Source organism: Solanum stenotomum, chromosome 1, assembly GCF_019186545.1.
Source record: "Solanum stenotomum isolate F172 chromosome 1, ASM1918654v1, whole genome shotgun sequence".
Classification (NCBI taxonomy): Eukaryota; Viridiplantae; Streptophyta; class Magnoliopsida; order Solanales; family Solanaceae; genus Solanum; species Solanum stenotomum.
Window position 1 is genome coordinate 74,729,734 of NC_064282.1, and position 23,258 is coordinate 74,752,991.

Consider the following 23,258-nt stretch of genomic DNA (forward strand, 5'->3'; position numbering starts at 1 on the left):
ATATTTAATTTATACATACCGTCAATATTCACTACACCATTGAAGATTAATGGACCAAAACAGTAATGTAGGGGTTCCTTTTCCTAGTTTTTTATATGAGCTTAATCATATATCTGAAATTTTCCTTAAGTGGTTACTGAAAATTGTGCTTATACTTTATAAATTAATTTGTTTTACTAACTTTTATATTCTGTTTCTTTTCCTTCCCTTCGTTTCCACCAGTCTAGGCAATTTAAACTACAACGTTTGGAAATGACTTCCCACCAAATTGAGTCACTTTTCCAACGTTCAAAATCGATCATTCATCTTCTCCAACTTCATTCTCTATTCATCAAAACAACAATTCATCACGACGAGTATCGTCTCTCCCAATTCATATCACTGTCTTCTTCAATATCTCTCCAATTCACCCGTACCATCTTCGATAATTCTCCCATTATTCCATCAATCTTCGCATGGAACACAATGATGAGAGCATATTCCCAAGTAGAGTCTCTGAAGCTCTTTAAACAGTTTCAAAAAATTGGATTAAAACCAGATAGATTCACCTTTCCTATTGTGCTAAAGGTTTCTGGGCATTGTTTGATGATTGGAACGGGTGGATCGTTGCATTCCATGGCTGTGAAGTCGGGTTTTGGTTCAGATTTACATGTGAACAATACCATTTTGAGAATGTATGCTGGATTTGGTGTGATCAGGTTTGCAAGACAGGTGTTTGATGAAATGCTTCTGAGGGATATAGTTTCTTGGAGTTCAATGATGGCTGCTTATGTTCATTGGTATGTATATTTGTTTCAGTTATTTGTCAAAAACACATATTAATTATTACTTTTATACGAATTTCACACCCCAATTATCACAATCTATGTATTAGGGATCATATAGCAGACTTTAACTACTTGTGATTCAAGCATGATAGTAGTAATTGTTGTCTTATTATTTACAGTTTCTCCTTCTAAAAGATATTTCATGTATCTACTTATTACTCTGGAATCAGTACATTATTTATGATTTGTGAACCCGGCAAGTGTGTGAAGGCTGAGATATTCTATAGCATTATGTGGAAGTTGTTTAAGATAATTATTATAATGGGAGTGAATAGAATTACCAAAATTTAAGTAGATTTTGAGCATGACAAGTTTACTACTTTGTGGAAACGAGTTCAAGTATGGTTTTGTGAGGAATTTGTAAGTTAAACGTCTTTTGATAGGTTTGACACTTAATAGGTCACAATTTTTATGAACAATGCTAGCTTGTAACCTTGTTCGTTATCCTTCAGAAATTTGGTGCCATGGTATTTGTGGTTCTCTTGAGCAATATCTGTGATCTAATACTCTTGGTGAACTTTTTAAAATTCATCCCAGATGTCGATTGGGAATACTTGTTTAGTACCATTAGAAGAAACCAGTATTACTATTACTTGGATATATTAGTTTGAATAAGGAGTTCCAAACTTGTTCACTAGTCTAACTTTTTCTCTTTCTCCTTCTTGCTGCAATACTGCAATAGATTGTTGAACAAAGCCTAGGGTTCATATCTGAAAGGATCAGTAAGGTGTTGAGCCTTTAAGATTGCGAACGGTGCATACTCTCCTAAAAGATCAGGGATTAACAATGATGGAAATTTTCTTTTAAATTGGAAAGGAGCATGTACTCCTGAAAAATAAGGGAGTAAAAATGAAGTAAAATTTCATGGCTTAGATTTCGGTATTTATCTTGGAAAGGTCCCGATGACACTCTTTGAAATGGGGAATTAACAAAGAAGGAAACTTTCATGGTTGAGATGCGTGCAACACTCCAGCTTCTTGTATTTAGGTATGCTGGTTTCACTGCTGTATTTGTTTACTTTTGCATACATCAGAGCATGTTAGTTTTTTTTTTAATTCTGGAATCTCTATGTACATTCATGTCCAATAAAAACTCTAAGCTTTGAAACCCAATTTTTGCAAACCAATCTTTGGACTTGTTACCTACAAAACTTTTGGAAAGAGGAAGCTAGTTCATGGATCCAATGGTCGTGAGTATTCTAAAACTAACGAGCTAAGGTGGATTATGGACAGTAACTTGGTCTAATAGTCTAACACTGCTGCTGTTTAGTTGTCCGGATTGCATATGGATGGATTCCCATGTCAAATTCTATCTGCAATTTAGACCTGAAAAATAAAGAGAAATCCAATAATTAAGTTTCTTTTGAGATAAACTTTGAATTAAACGTTGAAAGGACAACAACTTTATAATGATACTATGGTTAGTTTGTCTTTCCCATGGGAAAGTATAAGGGGCTTTGCATTTATAAATAGGGAATAGGGAGACAATAGAGAAAATATAAGCAGGCTTGACTTTCTCCTGATGAAGTCTCCGAACATTTGGATATTGCTCCTCATAGCTGAAGTAATGACAACAATTCTACTTCTTCTCCCTGCAGGGGTCTCCAACCGTTTTGTCAATACTTTCCCGTCTTATTAATTTTCATTTGATATCATAAAAGTGTAATTCAGGATGTCACCTAAGTGAATTCTATAAATTTCTTAAGCCAAGTTCCGCTACATGTGATATGCTCATTTTTTTTCATATAGTGAATCAATTCTTTTATAGACGTAGAAGAAGTTGAATAGTTTGTACCTGACCATATAGAGGAACCAGTTTAATGGGCTTTTATATTCACTTTTCATCCCTTTTTGGCATGCAAATGAATATTTGCTACCTTGACCTCTCTTTTTGTGTAGGAGGTCTGTTAATATGATTGTCTTTCCTGCTTTCTTTTCCTGTTTAACTTTTACTGTGAGGTTTCTTCTTTCTGTCTGGCTTTTCAAAGTCATAAACTTATAATAGTCAATGTTTTCCTGGATATCTCAGTAACTTGCCTTCAGATGCTCTGATCCTGTTCCAATGTATGAAGCTAGCAAATGAAAAGCCAAATTCTGTCACTTTGGTTAGCTTGTTGGGGGCATGTACTCATATCCTGATTATCAGATTAGGTAAATGTATTCACTCACACATTGTTACCAGTGGTATTGAACTACATGTTGAGCTGGAAACAGCCCTCCTGGGCATGTATGCAAAATGTGGTCATATACAACAGGCTTTCCGCATATTCAATTTGATGGGTGATAAAAATCTGCAGACCTGGACCATCATGATTTCTGGTCTTGCTGATCATGGACATGGAGAAGAAGCTGTGTCCTTGTTTGCCAGAATGGAAGAATCTGGCTTTAGGCCGGACAGCTTATCATTTTCTGCAATCTTATATGCTTGTAGTCATATTGGCTTTGTTGATGCGGGGCGTGAATATTTTGAAAAAATGGCAAGTATTTATAACATCAGGCCAACTATGGAACATTACGGATGCATGGTGGATATGTTTGGACGTGCTGGAGAATTAGAAGAAGCTTATGATATTATAAGGAGCATGCCTATAGAGCCTAATTCTGTGATATTGAGGAGTTTCATTAGTGCTTGTAAGCATCACGGTCATATTCCTTGCGCAGAAGAAAATCTAAGGGAGATTCTCCTCAAAATAGAGCCTGATCTTGGATCAAACTATGTACTTGCATCTAGTTTATCTTATCTTTTTGGTTACTGCAGCGATGCGAATAGCCTAAGATTGGCTATGAAAGCAAAAGGGATAAAGAAATATCCTGGCAGCAGTTGGGTGCAGTCGCTTGGTAGTTCTTCTGAAGGAAGCAGTTGAAGAATCTGACAGTAATGTTTCTGTTTATGCAAATAGAAGAGGCAATTCAGATCACTAGGAATGAAGGCACTGTTACATTCCAAAGACGAGAGAACACAATCACGATGGAGGAAAATGAATTGCTTCTTTCTGGGTAATACCACCAGGCTGAGGTACAAGTTTAGGGGAGCTGTTGCTTTGACCATTGGAAGAGGGTCACACTGAAGTACCTAACATTCTTGCATAATTTGGAATAACTTGAAAAATGAAGATTACATTGTGCGGTGATTTTGATTTGTAGCTCATGGGATATGACATTTGAGAGGAACTCCACAAATTGGTATACTTCTGGAAGAGGAAAACCCGTGCTCTGTCAGAGCCACTACTCTGTTGTTATCCTTCTCAAATTATTCCTAACAATCAATCATGCCTAGATATTGGACTAGTTGGGATCAGCTTTATGAGTCTCCTATGTCCATTCTACCTTATTTGGGCCATTCTTTTCGATACTGGTAAAGGATTTGTTTTCTCCATAAACTACTCTTTCTTTTTAAAATGTGGTTAGGGTTAATCTTGGAATTCTATTCAGAAGTTGGGATGCCCTTAAAGTGGCACCTCCGCATGGCCTGAAACTTTTGTTAAAAACTATGAGGTATTCCCAGGGGGAAACAAATTCAAAATCTTTTATGAATGTCAAGACTCAAGTCCTTTGCTTTGAGCTCTGGAAATTTAAATTAAACCAAGCGGTATCTTCATTTATCTGGTAGTTTAACTGTTATTTCTGAAATAAAGGAGAAGAAAACAGTGAATATGTCATGCTGGAGTAGTTTTTGTTGTAAGCAAAATATGGAAAACGAAGTTTTGATAGTTGTACTACTCGAAGTAGCAAGTACATTTGGGTTGATATAATCTATGAAAAGAGAGCATGGAAAATCATCTGACTTACATTGCACCTGCATCAGCATGTGTCTGCTTTTAAGGTATTCCCCTAAATACTTTGAAAGTATAATCACATACACATCCATTTGCATGTTATTTTTTGGAGCTTGACTTGAAGCCATCAGGAAGGGGTCATGCTCTGTGTACTCTGTTTTTGTCAATCCTCCATGTCCTTCACATTCCATGATTTAAGTATGATTAAGCTTTTCTTAGAATACTCAACTGCCATGGGTTAGTGAGGTAAACTTTGGATATTTATCACAACAGAAAAGAACCAATTGACTGAAATCCATATTCAATATTCAATTAATGTTCTTCTGGTCTCATCTGCTTAAACATAAGGATCCATTCATTTGTATAATGCTGTTAATGACAATATCAGATGAACCTAGTTTGGTGGAAACCTCTTTGCTGTGTATTAGATCACTTGCATATGAAAAAGTTTCAAGCTTCCTATTAGTTCATGAGCAATATACCGTATTGAATTGCTAATGTATATCATCTGAGATCATCCAGCACTCTAAATTATTGGAGGCAACTGGCCTGCGATCTCAAGCTGATCCTGTCTTGTTGTTAATCATTTTGAAGACTTCTCCTCTTTTGAATGGTGACGATCTTTATATCAGATGAGACATGCAAAGTTATTCACGCATGTTAGAAAGGTTGAGCTAGCTGGGATGTGGAGAAGGTGATCTATCAACATGGAGAACCTGACATCTGGTGGAGCCGCGTGAAAAAATTAGAGAATCTCTAGAAGGTATGTCTATATGTTAGAATGGAGTTCTATCCACAAGGAAAAGCAATCCGCAAATGTCTGAACAACCATTATCATTGTTTAACATGGCATAAATTTAATTGTTTTACTATTGATATGCTGGTGTATGGATTCATTTGTCTCGAATATGCATTAGGTTTTTGATGTATGAGATACATTACATCTTTTTTTCTTCTGAAAAAGGCATTCTAATCAATTATTAATCAAAGGAATGTTTAGTAGATCATGAATTAAAGATGGGGTTTAACCAAACATAGAACCCAAAGCCCTGAGCTAGCTAATGGGCACATTGGTTCGCTGGTCTTTTAACAAAAAGCGAGGAAATAGAAGTAAAGCCACACATGAGTGCTATACAATCTCGAATAATAATATAAAAAAAAACTAAGAGTTGTTGTTGTAAGATTTTTCTGATGCTTGTTTAACCCAAAGACTTTCAATCTCCACAATAATTGTTATTGATGAAAAATGTTCCTTTAGCGAGCTTAGTACTTCTCGAACACCCAAAGCCTCAACCAAAAGGAAGTCATGCGGCGTATCTAATCAACTAGAGTGACCTCTCATGAAGTTTCCATGAGAATCACGGACTAGCATGTCTGACTCGCTCCTACCAAAGTAAGGTCAAAAGAAGCATCAATGTTTCTCTTAAGGATATTCTCATTAGGAGGAAATCATCTAATTGGACCAAACTCTTTACTCGGGACTCCTACTCGAGTCTCAACCCTGAACCAAGACTCTTAACCTGACTCAAAATCTAACCCTAACTCAAGATTCTTGCCTTGAGACCTAGGATTTAAGCCCCAACCCTTGGCCTTGACCTAGGACCTAGGACATGACACCTAAAACTTGATCTTGACCCAAGGCTCGAGACCCAAACCTCGAGACCCTTCGACACTAACTCGAGATTCAACTAGGAACTCGAGTACTTACCGGCTAGAACGATTCGATATCTAACTCTGACCTTAACTCGAGACCCAATCCTCGAGATTCGAAACCTACAACCTAACCTTCAGTCGTGACTGCTGACTAGAACCTCGAGACTCGACCCGAATCCATATTAAAAATCAAAGTGAAATTTTAGCAGTAAACCCAAATTAAAGTAAATCTTTAAAATGTGCTAGAGTTTGACAAAATTTAGAGATCACTTTAAAAATGAGTTATGTTTGGTTAGATTAAGAGGGTCAACCCAATATGAAATTATCTTGTGCTTAAGATTTTGGGTGAATTGGGTGGACCACCAATTTTCAGGCCATATTTGACACCCGTACGTAAGTGTGTGAACTGAAAAATGGGCCAAGTTATATGATTATTCCTTAAAAACTCTATTTACTTCAAGGAATACTTTATTTTTTCTACTAGTAATAAGAGGTTAGGAAGCAGGTCATGGACAACATGCTTGCTTCCAGACGAGGGCAAGACAATAATTTTATACTTGGTTGTGTGCTTTTGTCACGACCCAAAATCGGATGTGATGGCACTTGTCTTATCCCACCAAGACAGGTCAGCCTAAACCCAAATACGATAAGGTGAATGTGGAAGTTTAAACAAAATAAGGAACTAAGTATAACACAAACATGCAGAAACATAATATAACTCAAAATACCCCCAAAACCTAGTGTCACGTTTACAAGCTTCTAAGTATTACAATAGATTCAAAGAAGTACAAGTATGAATGTCTTTGTTGCTAGAGCAGAACAAGAACATAATTAAAGAATAAGAGGTTTCCGCCGATATGAGAAACAAGTACCTCACAACTCTTCATAGTAAGCCTCGGATGTAAAAGAGAAGAAGGAATAATCACGATGATCCGAGCTCGTACCCTACAACAAGAGAGCGAGTACCAAACAACACGGTACTCAACAAATAAACGACTAACTCAAGGTAAAACAATACATAATACAAGTATTCCCAACACTCCAACTGAACCTCCACAACTACAACCTGCACATAATAAGTCCAACCTAACAATTCACATTTATATAGCACATAAACATGAATAGCAACACTTTAAACGTATACAGGTCACCAATACAAAAGTTCATATTCATCAACCACAGGCTCCATAACAAGCACTCACAAGGTCTACAAATGGTAATGATGTGCAATGTAATGAAATGAAATGTCAAATATAGTAATGCATGTTTGTCCTAACTATACACATCCGCTAAATATCAGACTGGACCCATGGGGGACTCACAAGATTCATGTATCCGCTGGAATCATTTTCCCTCGTCATAGTCATCAATCACTGAAACCATTTTCCCTCAGCATAATCATCAAAATAGATCTCAACACAGTGTTTCAGAACCAATGCAAATAGGCATGTCCATACAACAATAAGAAGATGACAATTTCCATATCAATACACAATCCATATCAACACAATCATGATACATCATCAATAATGAATCAATATAATCTTTCAAATCATCCACAACACATCACACATCATTATACCATCAAGTTACCTTTTATTTCCCCTTCTTCATCACTAGAATCATTCAATATGACTATCTGACCACAAATATCAAACCCTTCACCACTTTCCATTACTACCCAACGCATACAATAAGGAATACAAGATTCTATATACTTAACAAAGGGTCAAGAAGTCCACTTGTCTCGAACAAACAATCAATCACCCCTGCACTTGAGCTTTCCCTTCACGTAGAGCCACATAATCCACACCAAGTAATCAAATATAGAATACCCATAAGTAAATTTGAACAACAACACATATAATGTTGATTTTGAAAATCTGGTTCGTAATGACCCAAAAAGTCAATCTCGAGGCTAGGGTCAAATATGGGATTTTGTAAGAAATCATGATACACCCTTCGGGGTGGCCTAGTGGTTTGGGCTTGGGACTTCCATGTTGGAGGTCTCAAGCTCGAAACCCCTTGCCAGCGAAAGCAAGGGGTTTGCCTTCTAGGTCGAGCTCGTCACACCGGGCTTGCCTAGTGCGGGTTACCTCTCCTATGTGGTTTCCGAGCTATTGCATAGGAGTGAGAGTTTTACCCTATGCTCACCCAAAGGGTAGAGGCTGTGGTTTCCCTTGTCATAAAAAAGAAAAAGAAAAAGAAATCATGATACACAAAGATTTTGTAATTCATTAGTGAAAACCACATTGAAAAATGAGTAGAAATCATGCTCAAAACTCTAATCACTTAAAACACAAGTACATGAGAAACCCCCCCAAAACTTGGATCCGAAACTTCGACTCAAACCTGAAATATTTCTTAAAACATATCTTACCCATGCTTAGGAAAGTTCAACTATGAAATTTCATCGAAAACAGTGTTAAAATCGACCTTGAAATCCTCAATTTATCAAACTTTAACTTTATCAAGTAAAACCCAAATTCTCAAGCTTATACGCGGTTAATATGATGAAAATAATTGATGAATTATGCCAAAATCAGTTTACGCATAACATAAGGATCATAAATACTCATTTTTGATCAAAAACTGAGTCAAAATTGATAAAAACCCAATTTCCCCCAAGAAATACACGGATAAGGAAAGAAAATCAGATGAAGAAATCATTAGAGAAAGTCAGAATGAGGATTGGATATTAACCCCCATATTAAATTGAAAAGAATGCCGCAAGAATCACTCTATTCCGACCTCTAGAACTCCCAATATGCTCAAATTACCAAATGAACACAGTCTGAAATTTAAATACCTGTACAACAGTATTTATACCAGCGTACCAGCAACTTAAATTTTCACTAAAAGAGCCGTAACTTTGTCATACGATAGCGAAATGACCCGTTTCTTTTTCCTAAATGTCTTAAATAATGATTCAGACCTTTTCGTTCAGTTGAAACTCAATTCCATGCTCGTTTGCCCAATCAAATATCATTTTTGCTCGGTAAACAATTATTTCATACATCGCGATAAAATTCCAAACTTGGCTTAGCGAAAATGCACCAATTTTCGCAGATCATTCCTATAATTCATGCTCGAAATTTCAGAAGTTTCAGAATAATTTTTCGATCTTTAATACTAATAAGGAACCTTTTAGTTGACACAAATTGCTGAAACAACGCCAAAGCACCCAAAAAGCATAGAAACTCAACCAAAACTCATCCGGAACCTCCCGAACACAAACCAAATATGCTTCTATCTTGGAAAAGACATTTCGGACTCAATTAAATCATCAAAACACCCAAACAAGCTCACCTAAACCCAATGTTGACCAAATTCAACTTTAACTTAAGAATCTCCAAATTTTCAAATAATGACATGAAACTCATCCAAAAGTTTTGGGACTGAACCAAACTTTCAACTAGACCAAATATCACCATTTAGACCTAGTGGAATCATTAAAACTCGAAAATGACCTTTCTAACTTCAAATGTTTACTAAAGTCAAACTTTAGCCTTAACTTTCTCCGCATCTCGTCTAGTGGCTCAAAATCAAACCAAAAGCCTTGGGACTCAATCCAACAATACATCTAGACCAAAAACCACATTTCGGAGCTAACGAAACTGTCGAAATTTTATTCCGAGCTTGTTGTCACCAAATTTTTACTTTGGTCAACTATGTGATGCTTTAAACTTTGAAAACACAAAAACTCTTCCTAAACTCATCTAAATACCTCAAGTCCTGAGCCAATAGTCCTACTAACCCAAAAGTCAGAGTTGATGGAATTGACGGAATTCCATTCTGAGACATGCAGCTCTGGTTGTTACAAAAAATCACTTCTAACAACTTTAACTCTCCAAAACTCTAAAACTTCCAAATATCATAACTTTACAATCAAATTTCATAACCAACTTTGTAAACTGATCAAACAAGACTCGGGACAACTATCGGGAGGGGTAAAACAATAATTTTTTATAAATTTCCAAAAATGACCTTCAGAGTCATTACTTTATCTACCACTAAAAACCATATTTGTCCTCAAACATAAAGAAAAAGAAAGAAGAATACTCGACGTTACCAAAAGGCTGAGGCATAATTCCCAAATTCGGTATTTGCTTCTCTAAGTGAACTCATTCTTAGGACCATACCATCAGGACAACAACAAGAATTGAACTTCCAAACAAAAATTGAAATTCTGCAAACCAAGAGTGATACCTTAACTGAAACTCTCTAAACCACAACACAACCATCGGAGCGAATCCTTTTCCCACATAATCATGAGAAATTCTGAACTATACCTCCTAAAACTAGGAGTGAAGACAGATCTAACCACCAAACACTCATAAAGCACAATACCATCACTGATCTTAGTAAAATTTTATGCTCTTAGCATAATCTTCCGACGAGGTTTAAGCTGCAAAAACCTGATCTTAGACAACGCGTACTCATCAAAGGAGAACCCAACTAATCGACCCAAAGAAGGAGATGACAAAGTAACCGCCCAGTTAACCACACACCCAAGCATACATAACCTCTAATTACGATGTCAAGAAGCTGGAACAATAGCTATGATTGTAGACAACCCCTGAAAATGGCAACACTAGGCCCAATGGCCCTCCAACTCAAACACACATAGTTGAAACATGTCCTCAACGACAAGCTGAATACCAAGACTGTCAAGAAATTGCAATTCCCCATGATAGATCTCATACAAGCACTCTCAACAATGTTCACACATGCAGTGCTATTAGCATACCCTAACTGCCCAAAATTCTCTTTTGTCTTACTCAGAATACTCCCTCTCTGGTAATTACAATTAAAACCTCTCCAGTTATCTAATTCCCACCTACTTAACTTCTCTCTGCATACGATATCTGATTTGAACACCAACACAACTCGAAACCTACTTGAATCATCAAATCTAACATATTCTCCATAATTCGACTACTGAAATAAAAATAATCTGATGCCAACGAAATATCATGACCTTTTTGATCCTCTGCTCATGCTTCCAAAATCATCATTAGTACCAAAATTCCTTGGAAAACACATTGTCACACCCCGTAACTCTAAATTATGATTCCTCTTTTTCTCAAAAGAAATATTTCTATCCATCCCAAGCCTACTATAAGCAATCTATGTCTGAAACTGGTCCTACCCAAGGCTGATAGTACTAATTCCAAATCTAATAGTACTTTTCCATCAAGCTAAATCTATTGAATCAGAAACCAATATCGACTACATGCAACCCTACACATGCCATGCCTCAATTGCCATTCAAACAATTGCGTACTCATGCCAAATTGTAGATAAACCCTTGATCAGCCCAAGAATTTTGTATACTATTAGCACATAACCTTTATTCACCACTAAGTGTTTGTAACTCATCATAATAGTTTGTGTAGTTCCCATCAACCAGGTAGTATCAATCCAACTCAAAATCCTCAATAACCATGTAGAACTATAGGTCCTTCCTATAATGCACCCATAAATCACCTACCATAATTTGAACAATCCAACCTGATCTTAGGGATATTTATATGCCTAGAAATCTAATAATACCTATATCTAAGCTAAGTTTAAACTCAATACGTGTCTGTTTATAGTCTTATTGAGTTTTTTTGGTTATCTATGAGCTAACCAACATGATTAGTTGTGTAGGTGAGCTTACATGGAGAAACGAGCACGAAAATGGATTATGAGGAACACAAAAGATTCAAGGCAAAAGGAAGCAAAGAAGAAAAAGGAAGAAAAAGATTCTAAGGCATGGCCGTATCCTCTCCACGTTGCAGAGAGGGAGTCTCAAATTAATTCACGAGAAGCGAGTTTAGGCAGAACACTCCGTGGAGTGCCCGCATCGCGGAGAAGGAGTTCGCCTCAAGAATCGAAGCATATGTGGGTCTCCATGTCGCGGAGAAGAGGCTTCAATTTAATTCACGAAAGTCGAATTAAGGCAGAGCACTCCGTACCATGCCTGCGTCGTGGAGTAGAGGTCAAGATCGCAGAACAAATATCTAGGAACTGCCTTCGCGTCACGGCCCTTGTTCCCAGTTTTGGCTGTTTAGACTTTTAGTATAAATAGTTAAATATATTATTTTATTATTCATTCATTTTCTGGGTTTTGAAGAACGACGACTTGGGAGAACATTGTCACCATTTTTAGGGTTCTTTCCTAAACTCTTTTCCTTTCGATCTTTGTATGCTATTTGAACATTGTTTGATCGATTCTTGGATCATGAGTAGCTAAATACCCTAGTTCTAGGGCTGTGGCTACATGATGATTGTAATCTATTAAGTTTTCATTGGGTTAATGTCAATTATCATATGAATCTTTCTTATGTTCTTGTTTTTCATATTTCATGACTGATCACCATTGAAATAAATACATTGTCCAAATTGAACTCGGGAGAGGAATAAGAGGATAGAACGTAGGACATAAGGAACATGATTAATTCTAAATAACTAGGGTTAATTTGTATCTAGGATAGGGATATACCTAGAAACCTTGCTTGGGTCACCATACATGAAGAAATCGTAATGCTCGGTACTTAATCTATCCTATCTCCGCTCAATGATGTAGTTAGGGTGTAATTTATCATAGGCGTTAGTGGTCGGGAGACTATGATCATACATTTAACCCTGTGATTCATTGATTCAATAGTTGATAATTACCCATATAAATGATATTGATTGCATGATTCCTGATAAAAGCTGCAGCCATGGACTTTACCCAATCACTGTTTTTAAACCCTTGAAATTGAATCGCTTTTGTTACATTTTGTTATAATCTTATAAGTAGAAACTAAATCACTTTTGAAATCTTGAATACACTTGTGTTTAGCTAAAAGTTAGAGAAGTTAAGTAATTCTAAGCGTAAGTTCGTGTGGGTACAATACCCTGTTCTTAAAAATAGCCACTTTAATACTTGAACGACCACGTGCACTTGTGTGTGCGATTTGGCCGCAACAAGTTTTTGGCGCCGCTGCCGGAGACTTCAGAATTAGGAATTATTTGATTTTTCTGATTTCAAAAGTTAAAAAGCAAGTAGTAAGTGTTGACAATTTGATCTTAGCATTTCATTGTTGCAGGTTATATTAGAACTTCAAACTGGACGACGATCAAGGATTGGTATCGCCGCTAGCTGAACTGGAAAGATTCGTTGACTACCGGAGAGGGCAAAGATGACTTACTTATCTGGTCCCTCTTGTTGCTAGTGAACCAACATCTCCAGTAGCAAGAGTTGAAGAAGAGAAACCTGAAATAATGGCTGAGTTGAGAGTAAGAGACGTGGCAATCCCACGTCCCACCAATGTGACGTCATGTATTCAGAAACCTAAAGCTGGTGGGAGGTTTGAATTGAAGCAGAGCATGGTGCAACTATTGCACACTAATGGACAGTTCACTGGTCTGTCACACGAGGATCCAACAGTTCACATCCAAAATTTCCTCGAGATCAGTGATACGTACACTCCAACTGGAGTGAATGTGGATTATGTGAGGCTCACTTTATTCCCCTTTTCTCTGCTTGGGGAAGCAAAAAGATGGTTAAACTTAGAGCCCGCGAACTCAATTACCACTTGGAATGATCTAGCATAGAACTTCCTCATTCGATTTTTTCCATCTGGAAAAACAACTAAGTTGAGGAGTGACATTTTGAGCTTTAGGCAGAAAGTGGGAGAAAACTTGTACCAAGCTTGGGACAGGTTTAAATCGATGTTGATGAGCTGCCCACATCATCATCAGTCTAATGAGGTGTTAGTCCATACCTTCATTGAGGGATTGGAGCCTAACACCAAAATTCTACTTGATTCAGTTGCTGGTGGCCAGGCTTTGGAGAAGACATATGCTGAACTATTCACCTTGCTGAATAAGATCTCACAGGGTAACCTCGAATGGAACGGAGGAGGGGTGAAACCTGTGATTCAGAAAACTGTAGGTATGCTAGAGGTAGATGCTGTGACTGCCTTAACTGTACAGATTGTTGTTATGCAGAATATGATGAGCACCTACTCCAACAATCTAGCATTGGGTCAACAACCCGCGCAGGTAAATGCAGTTCAACAACCACCATCTCGGTGTGAGATCTGCGGAGGTGGTGACCATAGCGCAGAGGTATGTGGTGCAAACTCGGACTCTGTTAATTTTGTAGGTAATGCCCAACGAGGAGGAGGCCAACAAAATTTTGGGAACTCTTACAACCCAAGTTGGCGCAAGCACCCGAACTTTTCTTGGGGTGGAAATCAAAATCAGGGTCAAAGCCAGAATCAGTATAGACCCCAAGGAAATGCATAGGGGTACCAATCACAGGCCCAAAGGGAGCAACCGGACAAGCAATCTGGAAACATGAGCATGGAGGAGATGCTGAAAAAGATCATGACTGATCAAGCTCAGTTTGCTGCTGATGTAAGGAATAACCAGTTGGCTACACAAAATCTGGAGAAGCAATTCGGGCAGTTTGCTAGTGCCCAAAACTCACAACCGCAATGAGGTTTGCCAGGAAATACTGATCCCAATCCTAAGCAGGTAAACACAGTAGGTACACGCAGTGGGTTACAATTAGAGGAGTTAGCTCCTAAGAAAAGAAACACTGATGTTGTGAGTAAAGAGAGTGAACCCAAGGAGGGCGAAGTTGTTGCACAAGAAGAAAAAGTGCAGCCAATTGTGAAACCACCTCCTCCATTTCCTCAGAAGTTCAAGAAACAGAAGGAGGAAGAATGTTTGGTAAGTTTCTCTCTTTTTTGAAACAAGTTCACATTAACTTGCTATTGTTGGATGTTTTGCAGGGTATACCTAGGTATGCGAAATATGTGAAGGAGATTGTGGCGAATAAAAGGAGGCTGATAGAGTATGAGACTGTTGCACTTACTGAATAGTGCCGCTCCAGAATCCAAAATAAGTTGCCCACTAAACTGAAAGATCCGGGTAGCTTTACGGTTCTGATCACTATAAGGCAGAGCATTCATGCGTGAGGGTTGTGTGATCTAGGAGCTAGTATAAATTTGATGCTGATTTCTTTGTACAAAAAGCTGGGGTTGGGTAGTCCTAAACCTACTACCATTATCTTACAGTTGGTTGATAGATCTGTAGCTAGGCTTGAGGGTGTTGTAGAAGATGTGTTAGTGCAAGTGGGATCATTGATTTTCCCAGTAGATTTTGTTGTGCTGAATTTTGAGCTAGATCCTGAGGTCCCATTCATCTTAGGAAGACCCTTCTTAGTGACTGGGCGGACTATGATAGATGTAGCAGCTGGGCAACTTACTATGCGAGCACATGATAAAATGGAGGTGTTCGATGTGTATAAAGCATTAAAGCTGCCATTTGTGTATGAGGAGTTGCCTGCCATAACTATGATAGATCTTGAGGCAGAGACTCGTTACATTTCATTTAAGGACCCATTAGAGCGAGTGTTAGTAGAGGATGATATTTATGGGGATGCTGAGGCACATGAAATTATGCAATTTCTTGATGTGGCACTTGTAGGTACATCTGGAGATCGATGAGAGTCGTTGAATAGGGTGTTGGGTCCTCCACCCAAGCCCTCCATTGAAGAAGCACCTCAGTTGGAATTAAAAGCATTACCAGCCCACCTCAGGTATGCATTTTTGGGTGAAGATAAAACTTTATCAGTTATTTTGTCTGCAACATTGTCTGATGAACAAGTGGAAGTAGGGGTGCTCACGATTTGGATAAAAACCGATCCAAACCAAAAAATTGAACCAAACCGATAAAATAAAATCGATTTTATTTGAGTTTGGTTTGGTTTTAGATTTTTGAAAATCGATAGTATTTGGTTTGATTATGATTTTATTCAAAAAAATCGAAGAAATAACCGAACTTTACCGATGAATAATATACATATATTTTATTAATATACATACTTAATATATTGTTTTTATAAACAATTTTAAAGATCTTATATATATTTTCATTAAAATTTCATTATAATTTACTTATTGAAAGCAAAAATGCCCAAGATGAAAACATTTATCTTATTGATTTTATGTATATGAGTGTCTACATGACAATTCTTTGTGGGACTGAAAATGTTAGTCTCTTCATTCTAGACCAATATAGTGAATTTCAAAGCTTCATTGATAGTAAATTTAGTGATCGAAAGTTCTAATTTAAGTCATTCTAACTATTTTTCGTTTTGAATGAATTGTTATCACTTTTTCACATTTTGAATAAATCGTTTCGTTTATTTTTGTATATGGTTAATAACCGAATAATCGAACCAAATCAAACCGAAACTGATAACCACCAAATCGATAAATGTATATTATATTTGGTTTGGTTTGATTTTGATAATTTTAAAATCGATTAAGTTGGTTTGGTTTTGATTTTAACAAATAACTGATCCAAATCGACCCGTGAACACCCCTAGGTGGAAGCACCATTAATCATCCTGAAAAAGAGGAAAACATCTCTGGGTTGGCCAATGTCTAACATCCATGGAATTGGTCCCGCACTGTGCATGCACAAAATATACATGGAAGAAGGACATAAGCCGAGTGCACAACATCAGCGGAGACTAAACCCATTGATGAAGGACGTGGTGAGAAAAAAGGTAATCAAGTGGCTGGATGCAGGGATTATGTATCCCATATCTGATAGCAAATGTGTAAGTCCAGTACAGTGTGTGCCCAAGAAGGATGGAATGACGGTGGTTACTAATGAGAAAAATGAGTTAATTCCCACAAGAATAGTGACTGGGCGGCGAATCTGCATAGACTATAGAAAGTTGAATGACGCCACCAGAAAAGACCATTATCCGGTACCTTTCATTGATCAAATGTTGAATAGACTGGCAGGTCAGGAATACTACTGTTTCCTTAATGGCTATTCAAGTTACAGTCAGATCGTCATTGCACTAGACGACCAGGAGAAGACCACTTTCACTTGTCCGTATGACACATATGCATTCAAGCGCATGCCATTCGACTTGTGCAATGCCCCGGCCACATTTCAGAGCTATATGATGGCAATCTTCCATGATATGGTGGAAGATTTTGTTGAAGTGTTCATGGACGACTTCTTGGTGTTTGGTGAGTCTTTTGAACTTTGTTTAACTAATCTTGATAGAGTTCTTGCCGGGTGTGAAGAAATTAATCTGGTGCTAAACTGGGAGAAGTGCCACTTTCTTGTTCAAGAGGGAATTGTGCTGGGGCACAAGATCTCCAAAAATGGGCTGGAAGTTGACAAAGCCAAAGTGGAGGTTATTGAGAAGTTGCCACCTCCCATCACAGTAAAGGGAGTTAGAAGCTTCCTGGGACTTGTTGGGTTCTATATGAAGTTCAGCAAGGACTTCTCTAAGACTACAAGACCCATGTGCAGCTTGTTAGAGAAAGAGATGGAGTTTGTTTTTGATGAAAAGTGTTTGCAGGCATTTGAGCTGCTGAAAAAGAAGTTGATTAAAGCTCTTATTCTAATTGCTCCAATTGGGAGCTTCCATTTGAGCCTATGTGTGATGCCAGTGACATAGCAGTTGGAGCAGTACTTGGGCTGAGAAAAGAGAAGATGTTCCATTCCATCTACTATGCGAGCAAAACATTTGATGCAGCTCAATCGAATTACATTGTGACTGAAAAAGAGATGCTGGCATTAGTGTTCACATTTGATAAGCTCAGATCATGCTTGGTGGGAACCAAAGTTATAGTCTACACTGATCATGCTGCAATCCGATATTTGTTTAACAAGAAGGATGCAAAGTCGAGGCTGATTAGGTGGATTCTGCTACTACAAGAGTTTGATCTTGAGATAAGGGACATGAGGGAACTGAGAACCAGATAGCTGATCATCTGTCCAGACTGGAGGATTCAACTCATGTGAAGAATAAGGGGCAGATTCGTGAAGAGTTTCTTGATGAGCAATTGCTTGCTTTAGACATTGCTCAAGTGCCTTGGTATGCTAATATTGTGAATTTTCTGGTGAGTGGTTTATTTCCACCTGGGGCCTCAACACATCAAAAGTAGAGGTTGAAGTATGATGAACACTTCTATATATGGGATGAGCCCTTCTTATTCAAGCAAGGACCTGATCAGATGACGAGAAGGTGTATAGCTGAGCAGGAGGCGACACAAGTGTTGGAGAATTATCACTTTTCACCATATGGTGGACACCATGGAGGCGAACGAATTGCACATAAGGTATTGCAATCTGGTTTCTTTTGGCCTACTCTGTTTAAAGATGCTGCTTTGTTTGTGAAAGGTTGTGATCAATGTTAGAAGATGGGCACCATTTCTAGAAGGCATGAGATGCCATTGAGCAATATACTGGAGGTTGAGATCTTTGATGTCTAGGGGATAGATTTCATGGAACCATTTCCATCATCCCATGGTAATCAATACATCCTAGTCGCTGTGGACTACGTGTCTGAGTGGGTAAAGGCGGTTGCACTACCATCCAATGATGCAAACGTGGTTGTGAAGTTCATCCGGAAACACATCTTCACCAGGTTCGGAACTCTAAGAGCTATGATCAGTGATGGAGGTACGCATTTTATTAATAATTAAGTGCATAATTTGTTAGCCAAATATGGGGTGAGGTACAAAGTGGCTACAACATATCACCCCCAAACTAGTGGGCAGGTGGAAGTGTCGAATATCGAGGTCAAACAGATCCTCCAAAAGACTGTGAATGCCCAAAAAAAAGAATGGGCTGACAAGCTAGATGATGCCTTGTGGGCGTACCAGACTGCATACAAGACACCGATAGGGACTTCTCCTTATCGAATGGTGTTTGGGAAAACTTGTCACCTACCAGCTAAATTGGAGCATAAGGCATATTTGGGCAATCAAAAAGCTGAATCTGGATGCTGAGTTAGCTAAAAGGAAAAGAATAACGCAGCTGAACCAATTAGAGGAGTTTCGGCTTCACGCCTATGAGAACGCTAACCTGTATAAAGAGAAGACCAAGAGGTGGTATGACAAGCATATTGTGTCACACACCTTTGAGCCTGGTCAATTAGTGCTGCTATTCAATTCAAGTTTGAAGTTGTTCCCCGAAAAGCTTCGATCTAAGTGGAGTGGTCCTTTTGAAGTGGTGAGGATGACTCACCATGGTGCTGTGGAATTAAGAAACAAGGATAAGAGCTCCACTTTCCTTGTGAATGGTCAAAGGGTCAAGCACTACTTTGGGAATGATGTGGATCGTGAGCTTGAAGCACTCACATTAAATGACGAATGAGTCATGAGATGGGTCGTGTCGCGACGTTAAATCAGGCGCTACCCGGGAGGCAACCCCTGAACCCTTGTATTAGTTAGGATTTATTTGATTTTGTTTTGTTAATTTAGTTCTTAGGATTTAAAAAAAATTATTATTCAGAAAAATACAAAAATATGAGTCGTGCCACGACCAAAAATACGGCGCTGGATGGGAGGCAACCCATCCTGTTTTCACTAATGGGTTAAATGCTGAAAATGTGCAGGAAGCAAAAATTTCGCCTAAGGCAACTCAGTGGAGTTGGAGCATCGCGGAGGTGGTGCAGAATTTTGCCTCGCCTGGTCCAGTTTGAGGTAGAGCACTACGTGTAGGGAGCGCATCGCGGAGGGGTCATGACATTTTGATTTTGACGGGACTTAATGTTCACGTCATGAAAAAGGCCTCTCCGTGCCATTTGCGCGTCGCGGAGCGAGGCCGAACTATTTGCCTCGCCTGGATTGAAATTTCCAGTGGACTCCGTGTCCATACTGCGTCGCGCCCCAGGTATGCAGTTTTTGTTTTTCATTAAATAAAATGGGTTTTACCCATTTCTATCAAAATAACCCGACCCATACCCCTGATAACCCCTAAAGTCTTTCGTAAATTCTAATTCTTTCCCCTAAATCGTGATTTCCCCCCATTTCCCATTTTCTCCCTCGTTCGATTTTCTAACTTTCCTCCGTAATGTGAAGCAAGTCTGATTTTTTTGCCTTCAAGTCTCATCACTTTCAACATCACAAGTATGTCTCGTATCTTCGTGATTGATGCAAAACTGTAGGTGTTCTGGTTTGTTGTGATGAGTGTTGTTGTTCGTTGAGATTGGGAAATTATCGTTTGTTTGGCGGGCGTGGTTCGATTGGGTTAGGGTACATATGATAGTAGGGGAGTAGAATTCTACGGTTGGTTTTATTTTGGTTGAAATTGTTGGCGTGTTGTATATGCATGTTTAAGAATGATTGTTGTTGGTGGTGTTTTCAAATTCTTGAGTAGATGCACTTCGAATTACTTGTATGTAGGGTGTGGGTTCATTTGTGGATGGTTATTGATTGACATTGTAAGTGTGGATTAAGGTGGCATTGGTTAGAGTATAGTTCGAAGTCTAAGTGGGGAAGCTAGTACATTGATAGGGTGTTAGATGTGGGTTATGCAAGTTTGCGACTGCTTGTCAGGTTTGGAGGTAGATTGTTTGTAGTATCGAATTCTTGAGTAGACATTATGTTGGCGCTAAATGTGTGAATGGTAAGTGTTGCTTGATGGTATTGGCTAGGAGATAATGTGCATTCATGGGTCTATATTATTTGTGTGAAGTCTTGAGTAACACCACCTAATAGTTGTGTGGTTATAATTGATATTGTGATGCCCATTCAGTTTGATGAACATGATGATTACTTAAGTATGTTGTTGGTCATTTTTGGGAAGTCTGAGTACCTAAGATGACACTTCATTGAGCTAAGTATTGGGTGGTGTGCGCACACCATCCATATTTTTATCATTATTTTGTAGTCATTGGGCCTGAACTTTGTCTATGTTTGCACGTAATCATGTCAAGTTCACGCAGACCCGACAAAGAAGTGGCCACGTCAAGCCAGAAGAAATCTTCCCGAAGTGGGAATGTCCCACTTGCGTCTGCAGTTCCCAAAGGCCAAACTAGGCGATTTGGAGTTAATGTTGTAACCAAAGAAGGGAAGGCTTGGTATAAGAAACACACCGAGGCCTCTTATTTCTCGGATGTATGTATTGATAGGGACAGTCTGGCACGTGAGTTTCCACAGATCCTGAGGCGGATTAAGGAGCTAGGGATGGAGTTTATATTCGCTGAACTGGCAGAGTGCAACTTGCACATGGTTCGGGAGTTTTACGCCAATTGACGCCTGAAGCAAGATCTCACCATGTGACGGTGCGAGGTAGGAATGTGCCCATCACACCCACATGTATAAATGATATATTTGGTACACCGCAGGACATAGACCCACTTGTGCTGATAGGGTTGATCATACACCCTCCATACCAGGCTATCCGACACACGCTGTGCGGGCCACAGTACATAGCTCAATGGACTAAGCATAGTGGGAAGAGGTATCATCAATCTCTTCCCTATGCTTACATGCTTCGAGAAACACGTGTTTGGTTGAAGGTGGTTATGAGCTGTCTGATATCGGGTCTACACTACATTGATATCACTCGTGATCGGGTGTGCCTAGTATATGCATTGATAACTGGCATGGAGCTGAACATCAGAGCCATTGTGAAATCTACTATGTGAAAGGCCCGGGTTCACAAAGGGCACATGTATGCTTTTGGTCGTCTGATTACCAAGATGTGTCGTGTTGCAGGTGTCCCTGATGAAAATTTGGACTACTGGCCCGACTCTTACCACGACTGAACGCCATAGAAGAGATGAGCTTATCATGGCGAGGATGTACAACCTGGAGATGCTGAGACACCAGAATGGCTGCCATGCTTCTACTGATATGCAGTTGGGCGAGGTCGAGAGGCGCTACCCTCTGAATGACCATGCCAGGGCACTACTTGGCATTGGTGTTGCGTTTCGGGAGCAGATCGATAATGATATTCTGACCGATGAGAAGCATGCGCGTACTGGCTCAGATGTGGATTCCGTCTGAGGAGGAGATAGACCCCGCTAAGGTAGATGATGCAGCTGACGGGGGTGATGCAATGGAGGACTGATCAGGGAGTGTTTTCACCTTACCTATTGAACTATTTTGCTCTTTGTAAAGCACTGGGGGCAGTGCTATTGTATAAGTGTGGGGTGAGGGTGAAAAACATATCTGGTCTGTACATATATTTCTATGGTGTTGAACATTGTTTGAGTCTGTTTTGTCTTTGGTTTGTTTTATTTTGAGTTCCTTGGAGGTTGTTTTCGGTTCTTTGGCCAAAGATAGTCCCTTTGAACTGTACAAAATACAAAAAGATTTTTGTCTTTATAGGATTGAGTTTGTAGTCATAGTTGAGTCAAGCTGCCCAATGATAGATGGATGACGACTATCTTAAGGGCAATTTCGTCATTGATTCTTAGGTTTGGTTATGCTGAAGCTTAAAGTCTGAAAGGAATATGTATGAAAAGCATGGTTGAAATTGATGTATGAATGCAGTTGAATTCTTGTATATGATTTGAATGTGCAACTTAAGCTTAATCTGAACATTGTGCATGATATGATTGTGTTGCTGTGATTGATCCATTCTGAGTATAACTTGTGCCATGAGCGGTGAGTTTGTATGATATCCATGAATGCATCTGAGTCTTGAACTTGCCCAGATTGTTATTGAAGCGGAATATAAGTGTTATTGTGTTTAAAAGATGATAATAGGCTTCTTTTGAATTGTCTGAAATTTGAGCATATTCAGAAAGAATATCCCTAGTATAGCCCAATTGAGCCTTTTAGCCTTGATTTTGTTCTAACCCGCATAATTAAGCTGAATCCCTTTTATTGATACCGTTAGCTTTGATCCCAATCCCTAATGCACTATGTTAGGAAGAAAGGTAAAAACAGCGGAAAGAGTAAATAGGGTGGAAATGTTTAGTTGTTGGGGAAGAGTGAAAGAGGAGGTAAAACGATACCCCATGAGTGTGAATCTGAGATTGGCCTTAGTCCTAAGGACATTGTGCACCTTAACTTGAGAGCAATCTCTAAGTCAAGGGTGGCTATTGTTGAGCATATGAAAAAAGAAGAAGAAAAAAGAAGGAAATAAAGGGGCAAGTGAGAAATATAGGGCAAGGTTAATAACACTAGTGGAAACTTATAAAGAAGGAAGGGGCTAACGAAAAGAAATAGTTGTAAATGTAAGAA

General features: G+C 38.8%; 1 protein-coding gene and 1 non-coding gene across 3 annotated transcripts; one reads left to right on the top strand and one right to left on the bottom strand.

The window, feature by feature from the left end:
• Window positions 1-202: 202 nt before the first annotated feature.
• Window positions 203-5,561, top strand: LOC125863691 (pentatricopeptide repeat-containing protein At4g21065-like). Of its 2 annotated transcripts, XR_007446210.1 has the most exons (3): window positions 203-779; window positions 2,856-4,649; window positions 5,197-5,561. XR_007446210.1 is itself a non-coding variant. In XM_049543729.1 (2 exons), exons 1-2 carry the CDS (start codon window positions 253-255, stop codon window positions 3,688-3,690), a joined length of 1,362 nt encoding a protein of 453 aa, XP_049399686.1. In that variant the 5' UTR covers window positions 203-252; the 3' UTR covers window positions 3,691-5,561. The 2 variants fall into 2 exon arrangements, 1 of the variants encoding a protein (XP_049399686.1); XM_049543729.1 differs by having other exon boundaries at window positions 2,856-5,561.
• Window positions 5,562-13,884: 8,323 nt separating this feature from the next.
• Window positions 13,885-13,991, bottom strand: LOC125854013 (small nucleolar RNA R71). The gene has a single exon (XR_007445312.1). It is a non-coding gene; the product is annotated as a small nucleolar RNA R71 (small nucleolar RNA).
• Window positions 13,992-23,258: the final 9,267 nt, after the last annotated feature.

Excerpts from the sequence above, each read along its gene's own strand:
- LOC125863691 (XM_049543729.1), top strand. The coding sequence starts at position 253 with ATGACTTCCCACCAAATTGAGTCACTTTTCCAACGTTCAAAATCGATC. Across the intron at positions 780-2,855 it reads ATGGCTGCTTATGTTCATTG|TAACTTGCCTTCAGATGCTC; the intron begins GTATGTATATTT and ends TGGATATCTCAG.